Here is a 20,750-nt window from a genome sequence, read left to right on the forward strand (position 1 = left end):
CTTTCCCAGTAATAAAGCTCTTTCTTAGTCCTCCCCATTACAATTTCAGCTATGGTTTACTGTTACATCCGTGCTTATTGATGGATCAGATGCTGGTCCGAAACAACCCTACAGTGTAATTTTTCCTCCTGTAGGCCTGTCTGTCCCCATGTCCCTGTTTCTTACCCATTCCCAGAGAGGAGGTGGCCAGGTTGGAATTGGGGACAGTATATCCCAGATAGGCATTGCACTGGGGTTTGTTAACACACGGTGGAGTCCACTCTGCTGGCACAGGGTGCAGATTTGTCCTGGAGGGGGAGGGACAGTCTGAGAGCCTGAGAGATGTGAGGTCTGCTTCTTGTTCCAATCCCAGTATCCTAAGTAGCATCGGAGAATTTACATAACCCTCATTTTTCTTTGGGTGAGTCACATACCTTAATTCTTCTAGCAGAGGATTGGGATATTAAGAATGTGATTTTAGGTAATCATTTTACAGTGTAGACATATGTCAAATAATTATGTTATACACCTTAAATTTATACAGCCTTGTATTTCAATTATGTCTCAATAAAATGGGAGGGGGTCACGTGATTTTAAAAACAAATGAAAAATCTGTGTTGTAGCCAGTTTCTTTCTCCCTGTCAGAGACTCTGTAGCATAGCCCCCTGCGGCACCACAGCCAAAGGGAACCTTGCACGTGGTAACTACCTGGAGTAGCCATTTGTATTTTAGAAGCCAATTATAAAGTGCTTCAGAGGTGCTGTGAAATGCACCGTGCAAGCTTTTGTAGCAAAACCACAGGTTGAAGGTGAAACGTCTTACTAGATGTCTGTCGTCTCCCTCTCCCTCAGCAGTGGAAGGTGGGACATTTGTGGACAGAATTGCTACAGCTGTAAGTGCTCAAGCAGTTCACGGAAATGCAGTTTAAGAGAATTTGTTGGAGAAAGATGATGGTTGCTTTGCCACGTGATTAAGAATTGCTTAAGCTATGTGTTTTCTTGAACTTTTTATAGGTTAAAAGGCTTGGAACAAGTTACTAAGGCTACTATGCTTGGTCACCTTCTTCCAGTGCTACTGACTTCGCTGATGCATCCAAATTTACAGACTCTGACCATGGCCGACGCCCTGATGCCTCAGTTAGTGCAGCTGGTCCTCTATACCAGTCAGGTATGACCCTCTGTGTGCCAAAGCGAGCGGCTCTTCGGCCGGCCCACTTGACGTTGCGGCCGCGTGCATTTATTGAAGGCAGAGTAGACATAACTGTGTCTGTTGGAAGCCAAGGGGAATAACAGTGGAATGAGGAAAAATATCTCCTAGAAATACACTGAAATATTAAGGGAAAACACGTCTGTTTGAATTACTTACTGTAGTCTCACAGCAAGTACGGACTGCCGGGCCGCTGTAAAAATGCTGAGCTACGATGCTGAGATCTTCCCATCCTGCTCCATCTCCTGAGTCTTTGTCGGCTGCTGGGGACTGATAGAAAGGATATGTGCCATTCCAGCATGGAATGAAATGGTGTTAAGTGGTCTGAGTAGCAAAGCATTTATTCGTGAAGGAGGGCAGACAAGGGTTGTAAAAAGATGACAAAAGTGAGAATTCTAAATATGGCTCAGTACCATCCAGATACCTGACAGTAAGCACTTTAAGACCTGATGATGGTTTTGTGTTTCAGACGGCTTTGCTGCTTAAAACCCAGTGTCCAGTTTTTGCCGAGGTGGGCTGTTCCCCATGTGGTGCCTCAGACCAGAAGGGCAGGCTGTTCCCTGATGAGAGGTGAAAGATGCTGCTTCCTTGCAGGAACCCCTGCTTTGTTCTCTTCTGGTGAAAGCCTAGTTCTCCTTTTACAACATTGATGTTTAGCAAGGATTATGTAACTGGAAAAAAAAAAAAGACTCTAGGGTCAGCGTTTTGCAGATAATTATAGAATTGCTTTGTAGACTTCTAGGACCAGGTTAGAGTAAATTCCCCACAGATCAAGAGATTAGAGATTGACAGAGTCTCATGTACCATAGATGGAGATGTAAAATATTACGACTTTGGCAAATAGTTTGACAGTTACTTACAAAGTTTAACATATACCTACCACACGACCTAGCTCTTCCACTTCTGGGTACTCACACAAGAGAGAAGAAAGCATAGGTTCTTACAAAGACTTGTGTATGAAGGCTCAGAACAGCCTTAGTTAGAGTAGCCCAAGACAAGAAACAACCCAAGTGTCTATCAGCAGGTGAATGGATAAACAAATTGCAATATATTCGTATGATGGAGTCCTACTCCGTAAGAAAAGGGAGTAGACAGTGGATACATACAACAGGGGTGGATCTCAGAGTCCTTACGCTGAGTGGAAAAAACCAGATCCCCCCCCCCAAGTACATATTGTATGATTCCATATATGTGAAACTCCAGAAGATACAAACTAATTTCTAGTGATAGAAAGCAAAAAGTGATTGCCTAGATTACCAGGAAGGAGGAGGAAACTTTATTTGTATATACATATGTGCAGTTTCTTACATGTTGATCATATCTTAAAGCTGTCTTTAAAACACTGATCAGGGGGTGCCTGAGTGGCTCAGTGGGTTAAAGCCTCTGCCTTCAGCTCTGGTCATGATCCCAGGGACCTGGGATCAAGCCCCGCTTCGGACTCTCTGCTCAGCAGGGAGCCTGCTTCCTCCTCTCTCTCTACCTGCCTGTCTGCCTACTTGTGATCTCTGTCTGTCAAATAAATAAATAAAATCTTAAAAAAAAACAAAACACTGATCAGAAAGGAATGATTTTTCTGTTTCTCTAGAGCAGGGAGCTATGCAGCTGAGGTTCGTGCAGTGACGAAACTTTGTGACTTTGTTGTCCACAGCCACATGCTGTTACTGATACAACCATCAGTGTGGCTGGTGTGATCTAGAACTGAAGTTTCAATGGTATTTAATTCAGATGCAGTTTAAATGGCCACAGTTGACTAAGTGGCCGCCATGTTGGCTAGGGAGAGCTGAAAGAGAGAGTTCATTCCACAACAGCTAAGTGTTGGCTATAGGAGTTTGTATGCCCCAGCCTTGGGCTGTGAAGTCCTTGAAAGTTTAATTAGGATAGATAAGAGAACTTCGAAGGCACTTTTCCTAGTAAAAAAATTACAGTAAAAAGCAGGCACATAGACTCATGGAGTCTTCAACAGTTGACATTGGGATACCAACAAAAGGGACCTTGAGAGGGCAAGATACTAATCCTGTGGGATGTGGAAAGTGACCAATCTTGTAGCATCTTTTTTTTTTTTTCCCTGAGTAACTTGAAATGAGAACTGGTGAGGTCCTTTTCTGGATACGAATTGGGCTTTCCTTCTTGAAAAGAGGGGGAAAATACAAATACGTTGTCTAACAACAAAAAGGAAAAAGAGCCTTAAATGTAGGAGTTTTTTAAATGTTTCTGATAGCCACTGATACCTAGCATTTAAAATCCGAAAGGATGTGGAAAAGTAAAGTGTCATATAAATCTTTTATGTTTGACTGTGTGTATGTCTCCTTTTCCCTCTCCTTGCTGCTAAGCTAAAATCCCTTTCTCTTTGTCTGGTTTTAGGATGCTGGAAGAGAAAGAAGAGCCAGGCTTTCTCACTGGTTTAAAGATTCCTGCTCCATGGGCTGCTGGAAAGACTGTGGAAACAGTTCACCCTGTCAGAGACAACTATAAATTTAAAGAAACTGTCCACATCCCAGGAGCTCGCTGCCTGTACCTTAGATTTGACAGCAGATGCTCTTCACAGTATGACTATGACAAAGTAAGCAAGACTGGCTTAGTACCGGCTCCACCTCCAATAAGCTGATTTCTCAGATGCTTCTTATTTTTCTTTGCTCCTGGTCACCATTCTTGACTTATTTCTGTCTGCAGATGTCTCTTTGGAGAACTTTCTTAAGATATGCCTTGAAGGGTAGTGGGTGGGGAATGAAAGAACCAACACCTCTGCTCCAAGAACTGTATTTTCATGACACGTTGAAAGTGTACTTCTGTAACCTTTCAGAAGTTTAGATCTGAATCGGAGAAAATTTTCCTTACTGCTTACCTATTCCCTTCCTTCTATGCTTGGAATTCCTGTAGACAGGTGATGTCCATTATCTAGAAAAGTTCTTACTGCCCAGTTCTGGGGCTTCATGTATTCTTTGGGAGAAGGTGGCCTTTTAGAAGTTTCAGATGTACTAGGATCTGTTTTATTTTTATTTAAATTATTTTTTTGTTGTTGTCAGCACCTCTAGGCCCATGTAGATTTTGAGAAAGAATAGTTTCCAACCTAGTGACCTAATAATTTTAAATGAAAGGAAACATTTGAGGGGTTGTAGGTTGTGGGTTTGTTTTTTTGTTTTTTTCCTGTTTATATTGTTGCATTGCAAACTGCCATGTTGTACATAGGAGGAAAGGTGAATGATCTTGTGACACATAACCTTGTACGAGAACAGCTGAAGGATTATCAGATAGGCTTGTACATACACAGGACTACTTTTTTTTATATATATATATATTTTTTTTTTTAATATTTTATTTTTATTTATTTGACAGGCAGAGATCACAAGCAGGCAGAGAGGCAGGCAGAGAGAGAGGGAGGAAGCAGGCTCCCTGCTGAGCAGAGAGCCCGATGTGGGGCTCGATCCCAGGACCCTGAGATCATGACCTGAGCCAAAGGCAGAGGCTTAAACCACTGAGCCACCCAGGTGCCCCCACAGGACTACTTTTGTGTAGATTGGTGTTAGCTCTCTGTCATCTCTGTGAACTGTGTAAAGGCAGAGATCTGAAATCCCATCCAGGAAGATTAGTAAGTGAAAAATAAAGGACTTCTTAACGGTATATACTCTGAGATGGTGAAACGTATCACTGAGCAAATTATAGAATCCTCTTTCCCATCATCTTTTAGTACAGTGAAGACTCCCAGGTATCCAGAGGGGTTTAAGGTTTGCCTCCAAAAATCACTTTAGCTGGAGGCAAGGGAATTTAGAAAATGGTCTTTGGTAGGCCTTTCAGAGAATAAATCTCCTGCCATCACCCTACCCCTGATGGCACTTAATAGCTCCTGTCAGCTACCCCCATTTCCTACATTAAAGTGCTATGACTGTTTAAAATAGAAATGGAAAGATAGGCGTATCAGTCAGTGTCATTTTGTTTCTCCTTTAAAAACCAGTAATTTGCATCTTCTGATGTATGCTAGCCGGTACCTGCAATGGGCATCAATGTTCAGTGTGGAGGTACAAGGAGACGTACTCCACAGATAAAAGTAACATTTACTTCTCCAGTGGTCCCTGGTTGGGGTCAGCAAAGATCCAACAGGGTAAGAGAGCACACCATGATACATGTCAAGGGTTAGAAGCATAGCTTCTGGATCCACACGGAGCTCTCTTGTGCGGTCAGAGGTTGTCAGAGTGCATGTTCAAAGACAGATTTGGAATTTACAGAACCCAGAGCCTCATTCTTCCAGTGGAAGTATTTGAATGCCAAATGACCTCTAAATGTTTCTCTTGCGTATTAGAAAGTTGGTTAATTGGATTTAAATGAATAACCTTTATTGAAGAAAAATACTGACACGCGAAAGCTGACCCAAGAAGCAGCAGCCCCCTTTCTGGCCTAAATTTGTGTCATTTTCTTTTTATACCATTAAGCAACATTCTAAAGATATATGGCTTGTTTTCAATTTGTTGCATTTTTCAAAATCCTCATTCATTGACTTTCTGGTTTTTGTGTATGTGTGTGTGTTTTGTTTATTTTTGCCTTTATTTTTTTGTGTTAGATATAGCCATCTTTTCATCTGTATTTGCTCACTTTATCAATTTGGGGGAGGGCTTAAAGGGACAAACTGTACCTGTTATTAATGAGTTAAATGTCATGACTTAGCATTAAAATAACTACTTAAAACATATATGTATAATAGCCGAATAGAATTATGTTAAAATGAGGCGCCCCAGGCAATATTTGGCAGTATTTGTTGTACCCAAACTAGTATCAGTTGTACCTTAAAAATCAGGGAATATTAGTTCTATAATAATGACACCAGTGCCTGGTTATAAATGTGTTTTTAAACAAACATTTTTTTGCAGCCTTTTTATTTGTAGATGTTGTTTTTGTTTTTCTTTTACAGTCTAACAGTATATTTTCTGTTTTGAAGTTGGTGATATATGCGGGGCCTAACACAAACAGTAGGAAGGTTGCTGAGTATGGAGGCAACACACTGGGATATGGCAGCCGTAGTGTCTTAGGAACTGGCTGGCCCAAAGACTTGGTGAAGGTATGGTATCCAGTCAGATCCACTTCCTAGAAAAGAAAAAGGAACTCCCATTCCCTCTGGACCCGAGCACTAACTCCAATTCCAGAAAAAAAAAAGAATTGTCCATGGGTGCTTTTGTTGATATGGGGCTATCTTGCCAGGCCTGGAAACTCAACTACCTCATTCAGAATGACCGTTCTTTGACTTTCAGGGCCTCAGACCCCTGTCCACTCCAGAACTAGGATCCATTCTCCAGGGACTGAGTGCTCACAGCATTTCCTTCCCTGTCCATTAAATGGCCCGCTAGTTCTTCCAGCCTGCTTCTTCTCTGCCCTCTCCTGTGATGGGTATTCTAGAACACAGGGCCACTGCAGTTTAAAAATGTAGAATCAAAAAAAAATAATAATAAGTAAAAAAAATTAAATAAAAATGTAGAATCAGTGTTTTCAAAATGAGTTTGGGCCTTTGGAGCAGTACTAATGATCCATTCTCAAATTGATGAGATATCAGTCATGCTTTGTAATCTGGGCCCTGGAATAGTAACATATCTACCTAGAATATGATTATGAACTGAAATGCCCACTAAAACCTGAAAACTGCTCCGGAGTCCGTTCTTGGAGCCGTGATCTCAAATGCATTACGTACCCTCTTTAATTCAGCCACAGACAGCAAGTTACGTCCAGGCGTCTAGTCTGGATGTATCCAAACCCACATCAGCATGACACTTTTAATCGTTCTTTCATTTCCTACACTTTGTTTCTTACTCATGGTGTTGGTTCTGTAATACAGAGCAAGGTCTTCCAGCACTCTGTGTTCCTGCAGATATGGGCTGTTTGCCTACCTTACCAGCACAAGTGAGGTGGTGAAGTGGACAGGGGGAGGGCAGAGAGAGTAGAAGTCTGAGGGATTTATTTAACTTATGCTCAAGATTTACTCTTTACTCCGATCCTGCTGTTGGGCAGTCATGGCCCATTTCACAGATGCCTCATCCCCAAACCTACCTCGTCAGGAGAGACACCCAAGAGTTTGGTGTCCAGATGAGAGGGGATGGAATTTGAGTCAAGCGATTGAGAAAAGGAGTGAAATATTGCAGTGGTCCTTTTGAAAGTAAATCTCTGAAATTCATTGCTCTCTTGAAAATCATGTGTCTTGTTTTTAAAGTGTATTTTCCCCCCCTTAAATTTTAAGGTGGAAGGAGATACAGTCACCTTCTCCTTTGAAATGAGAAGTGGCCGTGAACACAACACTCCCGATAAAGCTATGTGGGGCTTTGCTTGCACAGTTCGCGCTCAGGTACTTGAATCTAACCACTGCTGTGGGCATAATGTACTTTCTCCTGTGTGCCTTGGTTACATACATCATATTTGCCCTGGAAACAGGGCAGAATATGAGCTGCAGTTTCATCCATCTCTTCCATTTGGCATTCCTAGACTATCATAAGTAGTAGTCTCGAATAAAACTAGCTGTGACCTAAAATCCATTAGGCAGCACAGACAGAATCCATTGCTAGGGGCTCCGTCTTCAAAGCCTGGAGAGGTGATCTGCCTCCAGCATCTTTCCATAGGGCAAAGAGGACTCAAACACCTAGTGGAAGCAAGCACTGGGATTCTGGGTTTTTAGAATAGTGGGATCAGATTTTCATTCTATTCTCAAAGGCTCATCTTGCTAGTCTAGGTTTGTCTCTGCTTAATTATCCGTGTTATATGCTGTATATGGGTTTAGTCTACTCCTTTTAGCGGTGCCAAATAGTTACTTCCCCCAGCAATCTATGTAAATTCCTTGCCCATGGGTGGGGGGCGGCACAAGTGGTAGTTCATCTAATCCCTTGAGTTGCCTGATTTGTAAAACCTATTCTAGATTTGGAGATTGCTCGAGTTTAGCCAGCCTAACACACTCTAGAGTGGAACCATCTGCTAGAATGAAAGCTCCATGAGGGCAGGAATCTTTTTCTCTGCTGTATCTCAAGCACCTAGAATGATACGCTCAGAAGTTTGTTGCATGAATTCAGTATAAGGGATTGACAGCATCTTGGTTCGAGCACAGGACGGAGGTGACAGCACAAAACCATGACTTACACCCGGATAGGCACGGCAGAGAGGAATCCAGCCAAAGAATCTTGCATGAGATTTGTGGTGTCTCTTATATGGAGTCTTACCAGCTCTTCTCTCTCCAGAATTGTGTTGAGACTTCACTCTTTGGTCATTGCTCCCTGTCACCATCTTTCTTCTCATGGTGTTGGGGACGGTCCCTGTGTCCCATAGCAGTGACAGGCGCTGCTGCTCTGTGAGCCCCTGTGGTCAGGGACGTCACAGCGTGGTGCAGCCCAGGCGCGGGAGCTCCGCTGTGTACACTGACCCATGTGGTTTGCCCCTGTCTGCGTTGTAGGAGTCGTCGGAGGATGTGTCGGGAGGCTTGCCCTTTCTGGTAGACCTGGCTTTAGGTCTGTCTGTGTTAGCTTGTTCCATGTTGAGAATCCTGTACAATGGACCAGAAATTACCAAAGAAGAAGAAGCCTGTCAGGAGCTATTGCGGTCCAAACTTTTACAAAGGTAAAAGGCTCAGATAGGGCTAGTTTTGCTCACAAAGGAAAAAGGACTTTGTGTGGAAAACCACTTCTAGTACATTTCCCAGCTCATTGTTCAGACTGCCTGACAATCCCATGGGTGTCATTGTCGTTAAGAAAGAAGGTGAAAATTATACCAAAGTTCCTTCTGGCCCTTACTTGACTAAATTTGAAATTACAGCCTTGAATGCATAAGCTTTTCTCCAACCCACATATTGTATAATTAAACTAGAGGATCCCCAGAAGGTTGAGTAGATGAGTGATAAAGCAAACCTATCAAAATGTTTATTCTAGAAACTAGGAGGTGGGTATGTGGACATTACCCATGGGATGCTTTCAACTTTTCTGTATATTTAAAATTTTTCATAATAAAATATTGGGGAGGAGGTAGTTTCCCAAAGATGTGATTTCGTATAATGCTCATGTTCCTTTAGCCTCTGGAGAATGTTTGATGAATGCTTAACACGTGATGTGATCCTTCATATGTTTGATGTATCTGCAAGCTTTAAGTAGCTTTCCAGGTGGAAGAGGAAATGAAGGAGCCTCTTCTCTGTCTGTTCAGGTGCCAGTGGCAGGTGGAGGCCAATGGCGTGATCTCTCCTGCCCTTACTCCAAGTCCGTCCCCACTGCCACTGACCATCGAGGAAGACAGAGAATTCACCTACCCCTCTGACGTCCTCGTGCCTCCTGTTGGAAACTACTTTGACCTGCCCCGGATCAGGCTTCCTCCAGGAATCATGATAAAGCTCAGGGAAATTTCTGGGCGTGCTAGACCTCAATTCAGACCAAGTATAAAGTATGTTTCTAAATAGTGTGTTATTTTTCCCATTGGAAAAAAAAGGTTTAAACAATGGAAAGGGGTAAATTTCTTCTCCTTCTAACGAACCGTTAATTTTATATTTACTTAATGAACACTAACCATAGTACACCCCCCTCCACACGCCACCCCAGGTGGCATTCCAGGCCATTGGGTCTCAAGGTATGGGTCCCCAGTCAGCAACAATAGCACCACGTGGGCCCTTGTTAGCTCTTAGGCCCCATCTCACACCTGTGGGATCAGAACCTCTGAGGATGGGACCCGGCAATTAAGGTTTTGACAAGTTTTCCATAGGATTCTGAGGCATGCTAAAGTTTGACAAGTTCTTGATTTTTCTCAGGTAGTTTGACTGTCTACTTGTAGTCCTCAACTTTTGGTTTCCTTAGTCCAGAGAGAGATGGTGAGGGGTCTTTAATCTGGAGTGAGGTCTTGCACTTACAAATGTCTTCATGGTATTCTTGTTTAAAGTCTGTTTGGTAGCCTCTGCCTTGTCTTCTGAAGCATGATTGGCCATTTCAGAGAGAAAAAAATTTAAGGATAGTTGAAATTTAAAGTGAAAAATGCAGAAACGCAATTCCTTTTCAGCCCAATATCCATGTGTACGAAATACCACAAGACATGATATTGTGTAAAATTAATTGGCACATAAATGGTTCCAAAGATCTTTTGTTAGTCTTAGACCTCTTCGTGCTTTAATATGACTCTAGCTCAAAATATAAAATTAAAGAAAATGGAGTCTCTTTAAGTTTGGTTTTCACTTTATCAGCTGATGTCAGTTTTGTCAGTTAAACATTAAATTATTGCCAACTTGATCTGAAAGCCATCATAATATTCATGCTTCTTTATTGTAATAAAGAAGTTGTGAATATTTAATATATTTACATCAAAGCCTACACTCTTGAGCCTACTGAATACAGGATTAGTAATTTGAGAGCCTGGCATCTATCTGACTAGTTTCTGTTGTAATCACAGAGAAGTGATTCAGCCAGATGTGATGGAGGAAATGGTGGTATCCTGTGTTATTAAGCACTTGAACTTGGTTGATGCACTGCAGTCCCTAATAAATTTCCAGTATCAAGAAGAACATGCTGAGGAATACGACTTACTGTGTAAAATTATGGGAGAGACCTTCAAGAAGCTCAATGCCATGGAGAGACAGCTGCAGGTAAGTGAAGGCCAGTAGTGTGTTTAGACTTCTCTCACACATTAATCTCTCACATTAAATTTCTTTCCTAGAAATTTAATGAAGTTTAAAAAAATGACCTGAAAGGGCACTTGGGTGGCCCAGTCAGTAAGCGTCTGCCTTCATCTCAGGTCATGATCCCAGTGTCCTGGGATCGAGCCCCGCATCAGGCTCCCTGCTCTGCAGGAAGCCTGCTTCTCCCTCTCCCACTCCCCCTGCTTGTGTTCCCTCTCTCGCTGTCTCTCTCTCAAATAAATAAATAAAAATCTTTAAAAAAAAGAGTATTATTTTAAAAAATGTGACCTGAAGTTTTAAAAAGTTAGGACTAAAATTTCCAAATTTGCAGAGTGTACTTGTTTTTATTTTACATCTCTTCTCACATTGTTTTATTTTTTTTAATATATCTATCAGAGTGTTGCAGAATTGGAGCAGAAATGGCAAAGCGAGGTTGATGATGCCATGCAAGGGAAGCTGGAGAACAACATGCCTTTCTTCTATGATTACCATTTCAATGAGGTGAGCAAGCTGTGTGATTTATCACTGGTATTTACAGTGCAAAGGCTTGTGTGGGGGGAGGGAAGGAAACCAAATAGTGTTACCTGTTAAAAATGTTTCCCATGTCAAAATGTACCCATTCTTTACAAAGGTTAAATAAAATTGATTAGATCAACATATCAATAGTACAAATATAAATTCTTAATTGTTTTTAACTCATTGATAGTTCTACCATCAACAAATTTTGCTTGCAAGCTTTAGGAAATGAAGAGCACTTATAAGCACTGAAGAAGTCCCCAGAAAGTACTCGATGCCATTTGTAATCATTAAAATATCAAAGAATAACTTACAGATGTGCTCTGGCATAGAAATGTGGACCAGAGGTGGTATATTGCTTTTTCCCCCTGAAATTCTCTGTTCCTTTTGACATGAACAGTAAAACTCAGTTTTTGCAGATCCTGCCTACCATCTTTTCTTGATTTTTCCTTCTTTAGAACAAAATGAAAGAACTAGAACTTTTGTGTTCAATGAAAGAAGTCTCCTTTGATGGAAATGATCTTGAAAACATGGTTCTGTCACTGAGGTTAGTGATGTTAATAACTCTGTAAAGCTGATTTACTGCCTTGATGCTTAAGACAAGATGTGAAGATTTTTAAAAATCGTATGCATTCACTAAATATTTGAGTTGAAACTCATTTGTGAACTTGGAAGTTTTGATTTTGGCCTTCAAAAGTTAGCATACAGGCATCCAAAACTGGGCCAAAGGAACTAAAATTGGTGCATTTATAATACTGCTCTCTTGGCTAGGGAAAGGGGAAGGGGAGTGATACTTATCAGGTTTCTTTTGCTTCGTTTCCCTCTATTTGTTGTATCCTTTGTCATTAAAGAACGCTGGTTTTGGTGAACATGAGAACAACTGAATGCACATCAGCCTTTCTTTATAGGGAGAAGTTCCTACAAGAAGTGAATTCTCTCATTCAGAAACCCTCACACCCACTGGCTAAAACGAAGACGTTAGTGAAGAGTTTAATGAACCGAGCCGAGCTCCTGTTGCATGTCACCATCGCGGCCCAGTCCGGCCTCACAAGAAGCATCTCGGGGACCCCTGCGGAAACACCAGGTACAAAGCCAGCGCCGTGCAGGTGCTCTGCGCTACTCTGTCTCATAGATTTCTCTCATAGATTTTGAGATCTCATACTCAAAGCCAAAAACAGACTTTGCATTGAGTTCAGGTGGTATTTTTTTTTTTAAGATTTTATTTATTTATTTGACAGAGAGAGAGGTCACAAGTTGGCAGACAGAGAGAGAGGAAGCAGGCTCTCTGCTAAGCAGAGAGCCTGATGTAGGCCTCGATCCCAGGACCCCAAGATCATGACCTGAGCCGAAGGCAGAGGCTTAACCCACTGAGCCACCCTGGCGCCTTCAGGTGGTATTTTGTAAGTCAGTTGAGCGTCAGGGCTACCTCCCCACCTGCCTCATTCAGTTTTGCTTGGGAGCCCAGTGACATCTGTTTTTATAATCTAGTGCCCCTTACTTTTAGTTTATGGCTTGTCATTTTCCTAGTAGCACGTCTAATTAGATAGTCAACATTGTGAATTTTGTAATGCATCATATTTTCCTCTTAAAACTGAGTTTGTGTTGCACATTTAGTAATTATGTGCAACCTTCTGACATGAATTTTCACTATTTTCCTGGTCACATTTTAATTGTTAGCCTGAAAGGACATTTCTCAAAGAAATCAATGAGCCTTCTTTCTGAAGCTGGATCCCCAGCACCAAGCATAGCCCATAATGACAGTTGTTAATTCTTATCTTGAGAGAGCAGGATGAGTAAACATGAGACTCCGTGTTATCAAACCCCATAGCCTGATGGGCACTGCCAAGCAGATGAACCTGTTTTCATCCCAGCTGAGTGCACGGGGCCCCCCTCACACAGGAGAGAAGTCTAGGGTGATTCAGGTTTCTGACCGTAGTGACTGAGAACATTCGCTGAGAACATCGGGGGGAGTGTGCCGAGCCTACAGTATGCACATACCGAGATGGTCTGCTGACTGTGTCCCTGGTCACGAGGCCTTGGTTAATTAAAGGTTCCATGTAAAGACTTAACCACTCAGTGAGGCTGATGATGCTTTCCAAGAGGCTCTTGCCATCAGAGATCATGAACCAATAGTTTGCTGAGCAATAACATCTTCAAAAATGATGTTTTTAGACAGAAACTGCCTAATCATTCTTTTTTTTTTTAAGGTTTTAAAAAATTTATTTACTTGACAGAGAGATCACAAGTAGGCAGAGAGTAGAGGCAGAGAGAGAGGAAGGGAAGCAGGCTCCCTGCTGAGCAGAGAGCCCAATGCGGGGCTCGATCCCAGGACCCCGAGATCATGACCCAAGCCAAAGGCAGATACTCAACCCACTGAGCCACCCAGGCGCCCCACCTGCCTTAACCATTCTTAAGAGTCAAGATAACCTCTTCTCTACTTTTTTTTCCTTGGATGATCTTTGTATATAGTTTTGTCATCTTCCACCAAAGTGTTCTTTTATAATACAACCATTTCCCTGGGTAGTGCTAAGGAAGGCCCAGTCAGATTCTGGCTCAAGCGTGATATTTACTCACACCAACTTGATCGAAGCCAAGGTGCCACCAAATGTCAATAAGTCAGCTAAATAAATCTAGGATTCAAGGGGGGAGGAAAGGCTGTCTCTGGAAAAGAAAAATGGATTCGGATTTATTTGAATTAAGAAATTTTCGATTCTAGAAATGACTTTCTCTGTCCTCTCTGGCTTTTGAGAATGCTTATACGAGGGTGAAGGTTGAGAGTTGATGAAATCAAATGAATCTTGCAGCCTTTTTTTCCAACCAAATATAATAAAATATTACAGTTTTTCAAACTGCAATAATTTTTGACCCTAATATCTAGGTTTTTAAAAATGGGCCTAAAAATCATCAGCGTGCTGTGTTAGCTGGTTTGGTGGATGAACTCTCCTAGAAAGCGAAGATACTCTTAGTCTAGTAGCATAGCTGTTGTTGCTGTCCTTACAAATCAGACAGTGGGTATCCCAACGTTTTTATTCCTTTCTGTTCCAGCTTGTAAATCAGCATCAGAAACAAAGGTGATTTCTCACGCTGTGCGGCAGCCTGTTTTTCTTCGCAGCATGTCGGCTCCTTCTGACCTGGAAATGATTGGTAATGAAGATTTGGAATTTACCAGAGCAAATCAGAGGTAAATGGCGAATGGCCAAGGTTGGATCCCCACATGCCGCTGAACACCTTCATCAGAGCTCACTCCCCCAAGTTGAGTGTCTTGTTTTGTGATCTTGCTCTGTTTGGTTTTCCTGTAGGCGGCGCCACGTGACCAGCCACCGCAGCAGCTCCTTTACCCTCCTGCAGTCACTGGCCATTGAGGACAGCAGGGACAAGCCCACCTACAGCGTCCTGCTGGGGCAGCTGTTTGCTTTCATCGGCACCAACCCTGACCAAGCCGTAGGTCGCGTTTTGCCGACTACAGAGGAATAGCACCTAGCAGCATGGGGCTTGGGGGGGGGGAGGGGGACTGTGACAGTCCCCAAGAGTCAAGTGGATTTCCTTCTCATGCCTTTCAGGTGTCCAGCAGCAGCTTTCTTTTGGCCGCACAGACGAGGTGGCGGCGGGGAAACACTCGCAAGCAGGCGCTAGTGCACATGCGGGAATTGCTGACGGCCGCTGTGCGTGTGGGGGGCGTGACCCACCTTGTGGGTCCAGTGACTATGGTCCTGCAGGGAGGACCCAGGTCAGTCATTTCTCTTGTTCATACCATCCTGACCAGGGTGGGTGAAAGGCCTTCATTCCAAAGATGACTCTTAAAGCCAAAGCATAGATGGTGGTATTTACTAGTGTTTTCCCCTAAAATATTATATTTTTATTTTTTTTAAGTGTTCCACAATTTTGTAACAACATCAGCATATGTAGCAGAAAGCAGAAGTCTCTTTACTCCTCTTCCTCTCCTGGATCCCACCCTGTTCACTAAGAGCTGCTTGTATCAGCTGCACACTCACAAATGGCTGTGTCATTCTCTTTGTACACAAAAGTGTGTATATGTGTGATATTTCTTCCTGATTCAGATTACATTATACTGTAATATAACACTGCCATGGGAACTGTTTTGTTCAGTGTATCTTGGATATATCTGTTTTTTCATGTCAATGCATGTAGTTCTGGTTTATAGTTTTGAAGAACCTCATGGACTTCCAGGTGTGGATAGCTGTGTCTTCCTTAACTCCTCCCCTCCTGGTGGACACATGGCTCCTCATGGACACATGAAACATTTTTTTGTTTTACTGATGTATAGTCAACATCCTTATACTTATATTTTTGTGTACTTTTGTGCTTATTTTTGCTGGATCAATTTCTAAAAACCTAATTGTAGATAGGAACTTTGAAGAAGGTTTTATAACTTACTGGTGAGGAGTTTTTCTATACTATTCCCTACTGGGCTTCCAAGATCTTCAGGTAGAAATAGAAAGGGCATGTCTGCAGGTCCTGGACTAGAATTGTCTAGAGCTACTTGTGTCTCCTGACAGCTCTTTGAGAAGTTCTGGCCAGCGAGCAGAGAGCAGTGACTGATGGAAAATGTGTTAACTAAGAGTAACGTGAATATCTTTTTTTTTTTTTTAAAGATTTTATTTATTTATTTGACAGAGAGAAATCACAACTAGGCAGAGAGGCAGGCAGAGAGAGAGAGAGGGAAGCAGGCTCCCTGCCGAGCAGAGAGCCCGATGCGGGACTCTATCCCAGGACCCTGAGATCATGACCCGAGCCGAAGGCAGCGGCTTAACCCACTGAGCCACCCAGGCGCCCGTAACGTGAATATCTTGAGAAATTTCTGTATCAGTCAGGAGAGGCTGGGTTACTGTTTGGAAACAAAACTCTCCAAAACCTCTGGTTTACAAAACAGGACTTCAGTTCTTGCTCATGTCCAGCACAGGTGTGCCCCAGTCATGGTAATCCCGGAGAGCCTGGGTTAGAGGAAGGGACCGCCATCTCGAAAGCTGTCAGTCCCCTTCACATGCTCACCCAACCAGAGGGGTGCCCAGGAGGCACAGTGAATAACACTGGCCACCACAGCTCACTTCCAGAATATTTCTCCACAACGCTGGCAGCATTTTTCCTTTCCCCCTCAGTTAGTAATGTGATGTCAGACATTTAAAAAAATGCAGAAAATCCCAAAGTACAAAATAAAAATCAAGAATAAAAAAGGTGCTGTAAATCCAGCACCTTAAGATAAAACCAGTTAACATTCTAGTGTATCTGTTCTGCCTTTATTCAAACCATAGACAGCACCTGTAGTGTTTTTAGTAGTTTGCATAGCACTGCATCCTGTTCCTGAACCTTTACTCCAATTCAATCCTGATTTTTCAACTGTCGATTTTATTTACTTATTTTTACTATTATAAACAGTATTCTGTAGCATATCCTTGTAGGTAAATCCGGATAGTTCCAGTTTTAAACTAATATTAATTGCTGTAGAATCTACCCCAGGTCATGTGTTTACATTGGGAAAGTCTTCTATCAGTTGGATTCTCCTACTCTGCTAATAATCACAGTGTGGACCTGAGAAGGACACTTAGTTAATCTACTTGGCCTTGATTTTGTCATTAGTACAATTGCGTTATAGAACTCAGTGCTGCATAGGATATTATAGATGTGTTTCAGATGGTTTCTTTATTAAATGTATTCAGGTCGTGTGGAGTACCGTTCGCTTGCCCTTAGAGATATTGTGGACTTTAACCTTGTAAGGCTCCAAGTTGTCCTGGTAGAGAGCCCTGCTTGACTTGACTTAGCCTTGAATTCCCCAGACTTTTCTAGAGTGTGGGCATTGTCTTCAAGGCAACTTTAGATACGCTGTCCGGTAGTCTTCTGTGGTCCTGCAGTCTGGGAAATACTGGTGATCTCCAAGATCCCTTCAGTTCTCGTTTCCTCTAGACACTCTTGGGTTTCTCAGAAGAACACTCTGCTCTTATGTTCACTGTCACTCTTCTTACCATGGTTCAAGTAACCTTCGCTTTGGTTCTGTTTCATAGAATTGAAGAACTAACCTGTGGTGGGATGGTAGAGCAGGTCCAGGAAGCCTTCGGGGAGACCATGACCTCTGTCGTGTCTCTGTGTGCTCGTTACCCTATCGCGTGTGCAAATAGCATCGGACTCTTGTGTACCATACCTTATACCAGGTAAGGAAGGCAGTGCTTCATAATGTGGGTAAGTTACACTGCAGTGCGTTTGCTTAAATAAAAATATTTTTAAATTAAAAAATTGGGTGGGGGCACCTGGGTGGCTCAAGTCCCGCAACCGGCTCTCTGCTCAGTGAGAGCCTGATTCCCTCTCTCTCTGCCTGCTGCTCTGCCTACTTGTGATCTCTGTCTGTCAAATAAATAAATAAAATATTTAAATATATATATATATAGTTAAAAATTTTTTTTTAATTTTTAAAAATTGGGAGTTTTTTTGGCTTTGACTGTCCAGTGACACTATCACTGTGATTAAATGAGCTTACCTCCTGACAGACACCTAAAGTTACTGCGTAAATTCCATACTGTTGAATTTTTCCTACATGATCAGAATTGGCCAATAGGGACTGTATCACATTGTCAAAATGGAGAGGTTTGAAGGAAAGTAAAAGATCCCTAGAAAATTTCTTAACATATTTGGCAAAAACTTTACAAATGCATTTATTTTCTCAGTGGACTAATAATAAAATTCATAAGTTTTTTGTATTACAAATGGGAATCTTGAGTTGATTCCATCAATTTTTACTTAGCTACTCTATATGAACAAACCAAAACTTGAAGTTCTTTATTTATGAAGGAAATCCTCATTGTAAAGAAACATTTCTGTGTTCAGTTATGCATGATAACATCCTAAGTAATAGACAAAGAACTACACTGACTCATTTTATGCCCCTTTGATAACCTGAATCTTAAACCCAAGGGCTGGTCGGTGACATTTACTGTGTGGAACTTTCCGCCTGGCTAGGAGTGAAGAGAAGTGCCTGGTACGCAGTGGCCTCGTTCAGCTCATGGACCGACTGTGTAGCCTAAGCAGTCAGACGGAGTCCAGCTCCAGTGAGAAACAAACCAAGAAGCAAAAGGTGGCCACCATGGCCTGGGCAGCTTTCCAGGTGCTCGCCAACCGCTGTGTTGAATGGGAAAAAGAAGAAGGTAAGAAGCAGGCTTCCATTCTAGAATTCATTGACTTCTTCTGTTGACACGTTTATTTAATTATTTGTGCTGGCTGGGGGAAAGAAAGGCTATATTAAATTACATAACCAGATGGTTTAATTAATGATTTCGTGACAGCCTCTTCATCAGCATGCATCTCTGAAAATTTATGGCTATGCTATGACATTAAATGATTATCCTAACCCAGAGCGCGTGGTGCTCAGTGAAATAAGCCAGAAACAAAGAGACAGCTACTGAGTGATTTCCCTTATATGTGGAATCTGAAAAAGCCAAACTTCTAGAAACCAAGAGTAGAATAGCAGTTGCCAGGAGTTTTAGGAGGAGGAGATGTGGGGAGATGTTGGTCAAAGGGTCAAACTTCCAGTTATGAGATAAGTAAGTTCTGAGGTCTCATGTAAGCTGGGATAGTAAAAATACAGACAACTAAGCCAGTTCATAGAAATATTTATTTGGAGACTGACAACAGTGTTGACAAAAAGAACATGGAAGAAATTTCTCAATTTCCTGGCCGACTCTACTCTTCTAGGGTGCTATCATTCCCCACCCCCACCCCTAGCTTTATTGACAGATGACTGACAAATACAAGTCGTATATATTTTAGATTGTAGAATGTGATTTTTTAAAAAAGGTGTACAATGTGATTATATATTTGTATGTATGTATGTATGTATGTATGTATGTATTTACATTGTGAAATGATTACCACAATCCAGTTAATACATCCTTCCAAGTAAAGTTGAAGGATGATGTCTCCATGACACCCCAGGCCTATGTGTATAGCTTGGTTACTGATCTGTTCATTCGCTGTATGTTTTGTTGTCTTGAGAGGCATAAGATGAGCAAGCCATTGCTCTTCCTTGTAAGAAATAGGGTGCGGGGGGAGATAGACCAATGAGCAAATGATTGTGGTGTGGTCAGTGCCATAACTGAGGTGCATGCGAAGTGCTGGGCCAGCACAGAGGTTCCTTCAGACCAGCGGTGCTAGAGATCAGGCAGAGCTTCCCAAGAAGGTGACATGTGAGTTATTCTTATAGGTTAAAGAATGTTTCCATGCAGAAAAACTGTGTGTGGGCACAGGGATCCAAGAGAGCGTGGGAAGCTCAGGAAATGACAACTAATTTGTGTGGCTTTTTACAAGAGCTGCTTGGAAAACCTCTGGAACTACAGTGAAAATGGAAAGATCCTGAAAGGTCTTTAATTGTGTTTGAGGAGAGAGGGGGTAAGAGTTAAAAATCAAGATGTCTTCATCACAGTTAAAAAAAAAAAAAAAGGGTGATTCTTCCATGTTAATCGACGTATGTTCCTTGTTTTGTTTGAATTGTTTTCAGTTTTCATTGAGAATAATGTCTTTTGGGGTGCATGTCGTTAAGCAGCTGCCTTCAGCTCAGGTCGTGATCTGGGGGTCCTGGGATTCAGCCCCACATCAGGCTCCCTGCTCAGCGGGAAACCTGCTTCTCCCTCTCCCACTCCCCCTGCTTGTGTTCCCTCTCTCGCTCTCTCTCTCTGTCAAATAAATAAATACAATCTTAAAAAAAAAAAAAAAAGTCTTTCCCCAACACTGGATCGTTAACCTTTTTTATGTGCAGAAGTGATCTAATGAGACACTAATTAGGTGGCTAATGGAATACTGAGCAGGTTAAAGAAAAATCAGGCAGGAGGAGAGCTTAATGTAGGGAGGCTGAGAGGGAGGACTCACCACACCTGCAGGCTCACCATGGCTTCCTTGGGTTCTCCCTTTCTTTCTTTCTCTCTTTCTCCCTCTCTCTCTCTTTCAACTCTGAAGGTGGCTCCACGGAGGCGGTACACTCAGGTCTGGCCCGCCAGGTGTCCAGCCTTCTCACCAACCACCTTGCTCGAGCAACTGAGTGCTGTGGCAACCAGGCTGCTGGGAACGACGCCCTCCAGGATGTCCTCAGTCTTCTCAATGATCTCTCAAGGTACAGAAGGCCCAGCCACAGCTGTGGGAAGAGGTGGCTTTCCTCTCAAATGATTGGGTTTCCTTTGGCTGGTGATTGTCTTTCGAAACCTCTAAATTCCAAGGCCATTTTGACATGCTTCTGCTTCAAGAACAGCGGAGAGGGCGCCTGGGTGGCTCAGTGGGTTAAGCCGCTGCCTTCGGCTCAGGTCATGATCTCAGGGTCCTGGGATCGAGTCCCGTATCGGGCTCTCTGCTCAGCAGGGAGCCTGCTTCCCTCTCTCTCTCTGCCTGCCTCTCTGCCAACTTGTGATCTCTCTCTGCCGAATAAATAAATAAAATCTTTAAAAAAAAAAAA

At 42.4% G+C, this 20,750-nt stretch overlaps 1 protein-coding gene across 7 annotated transcripts in view; it reads left to right on the plus strand.

Moving 5' to 3' along the window:
• The window catches only part of HECTD4 (HECT domain E3 ubiquitin protein ligase 4), a 181,631-nt gene that overhangs the window by 100,180 nt on the left and 60,701 nt on the right, over nt 1-20,750 (plus strand). For 4 of the 7 annotated variants that reach the window (XM_046025933.1, XM_046025934.1, XM_046025937.1 and 1 more), the window contains exons 19-35: nt 993-1,146; nt 1,655-1,755; nt 3,547-3,745; nt 6,086-6,232; nt 7,400-7,504; nt 8,597-8,760; nt 9,337-9,570; nt 10,564-10,756; nt 11,186-11,290; nt 11,764-11,852; nt 12,214-12,389; nt 14,351-14,486; nt 14,605-14,746; nt 14,866-15,032; nt 17,323-17,469; nt 18,272-18,456; nt 20,261-20,414. In XM_046025933.1, coding sequence (XP_045881889.1) covers nt 993-1,146; nt 1,655-1,755; nt 3,547-3,745; nt 6,086-6,232; nt 7,400-7,504; nt 8,597-8,760; nt 9,337-9,570; nt 10,564-10,756; nt 11,186-11,290; nt 11,764-11,852; nt 12,214-12,389; nt 14,351-14,486; nt 14,605-14,746; nt 14,866-15,032; nt 17,323-17,469; nt 18,272-18,456; nt 20,261-20,414 — 2,598 coding nt within the window. The remainder of the gene's footprint in view (nt 1-992; nt 1,147-1,654; nt 1,756-3,546; nt 3,746-6,085; nt 6,233-7,399; nt 7,505-8,596; nt 8,761-9,336; nt 9,571-10,563; nt 10,757-11,185; nt 11,291-11,763; nt 11,853-12,213; nt 12,390-14,350; nt 14,487-14,604; nt 14,747-14,865; nt 15,033-17,322; nt 17,470-18,271; nt 18,457-20,260; nt 20,415-20,750) is intronic. The other 3 variants (XM_046025936.1, XM_046025938.1, XM_046025939.1) reach the window with 1 other exon arrangement.

This window comes from Meles meles, chromosome 12 (assembly GCF_922984935.1).
Source record: "Meles meles chromosome 12, mMelMel3.1 paternal haplotype, whole genome shotgun sequence".
NCBI classification, from domain to species: Eukaryota; Metazoa; Chordata; class Mammalia; order Carnivora; family Mustelidae; genus Meles; species Meles meles.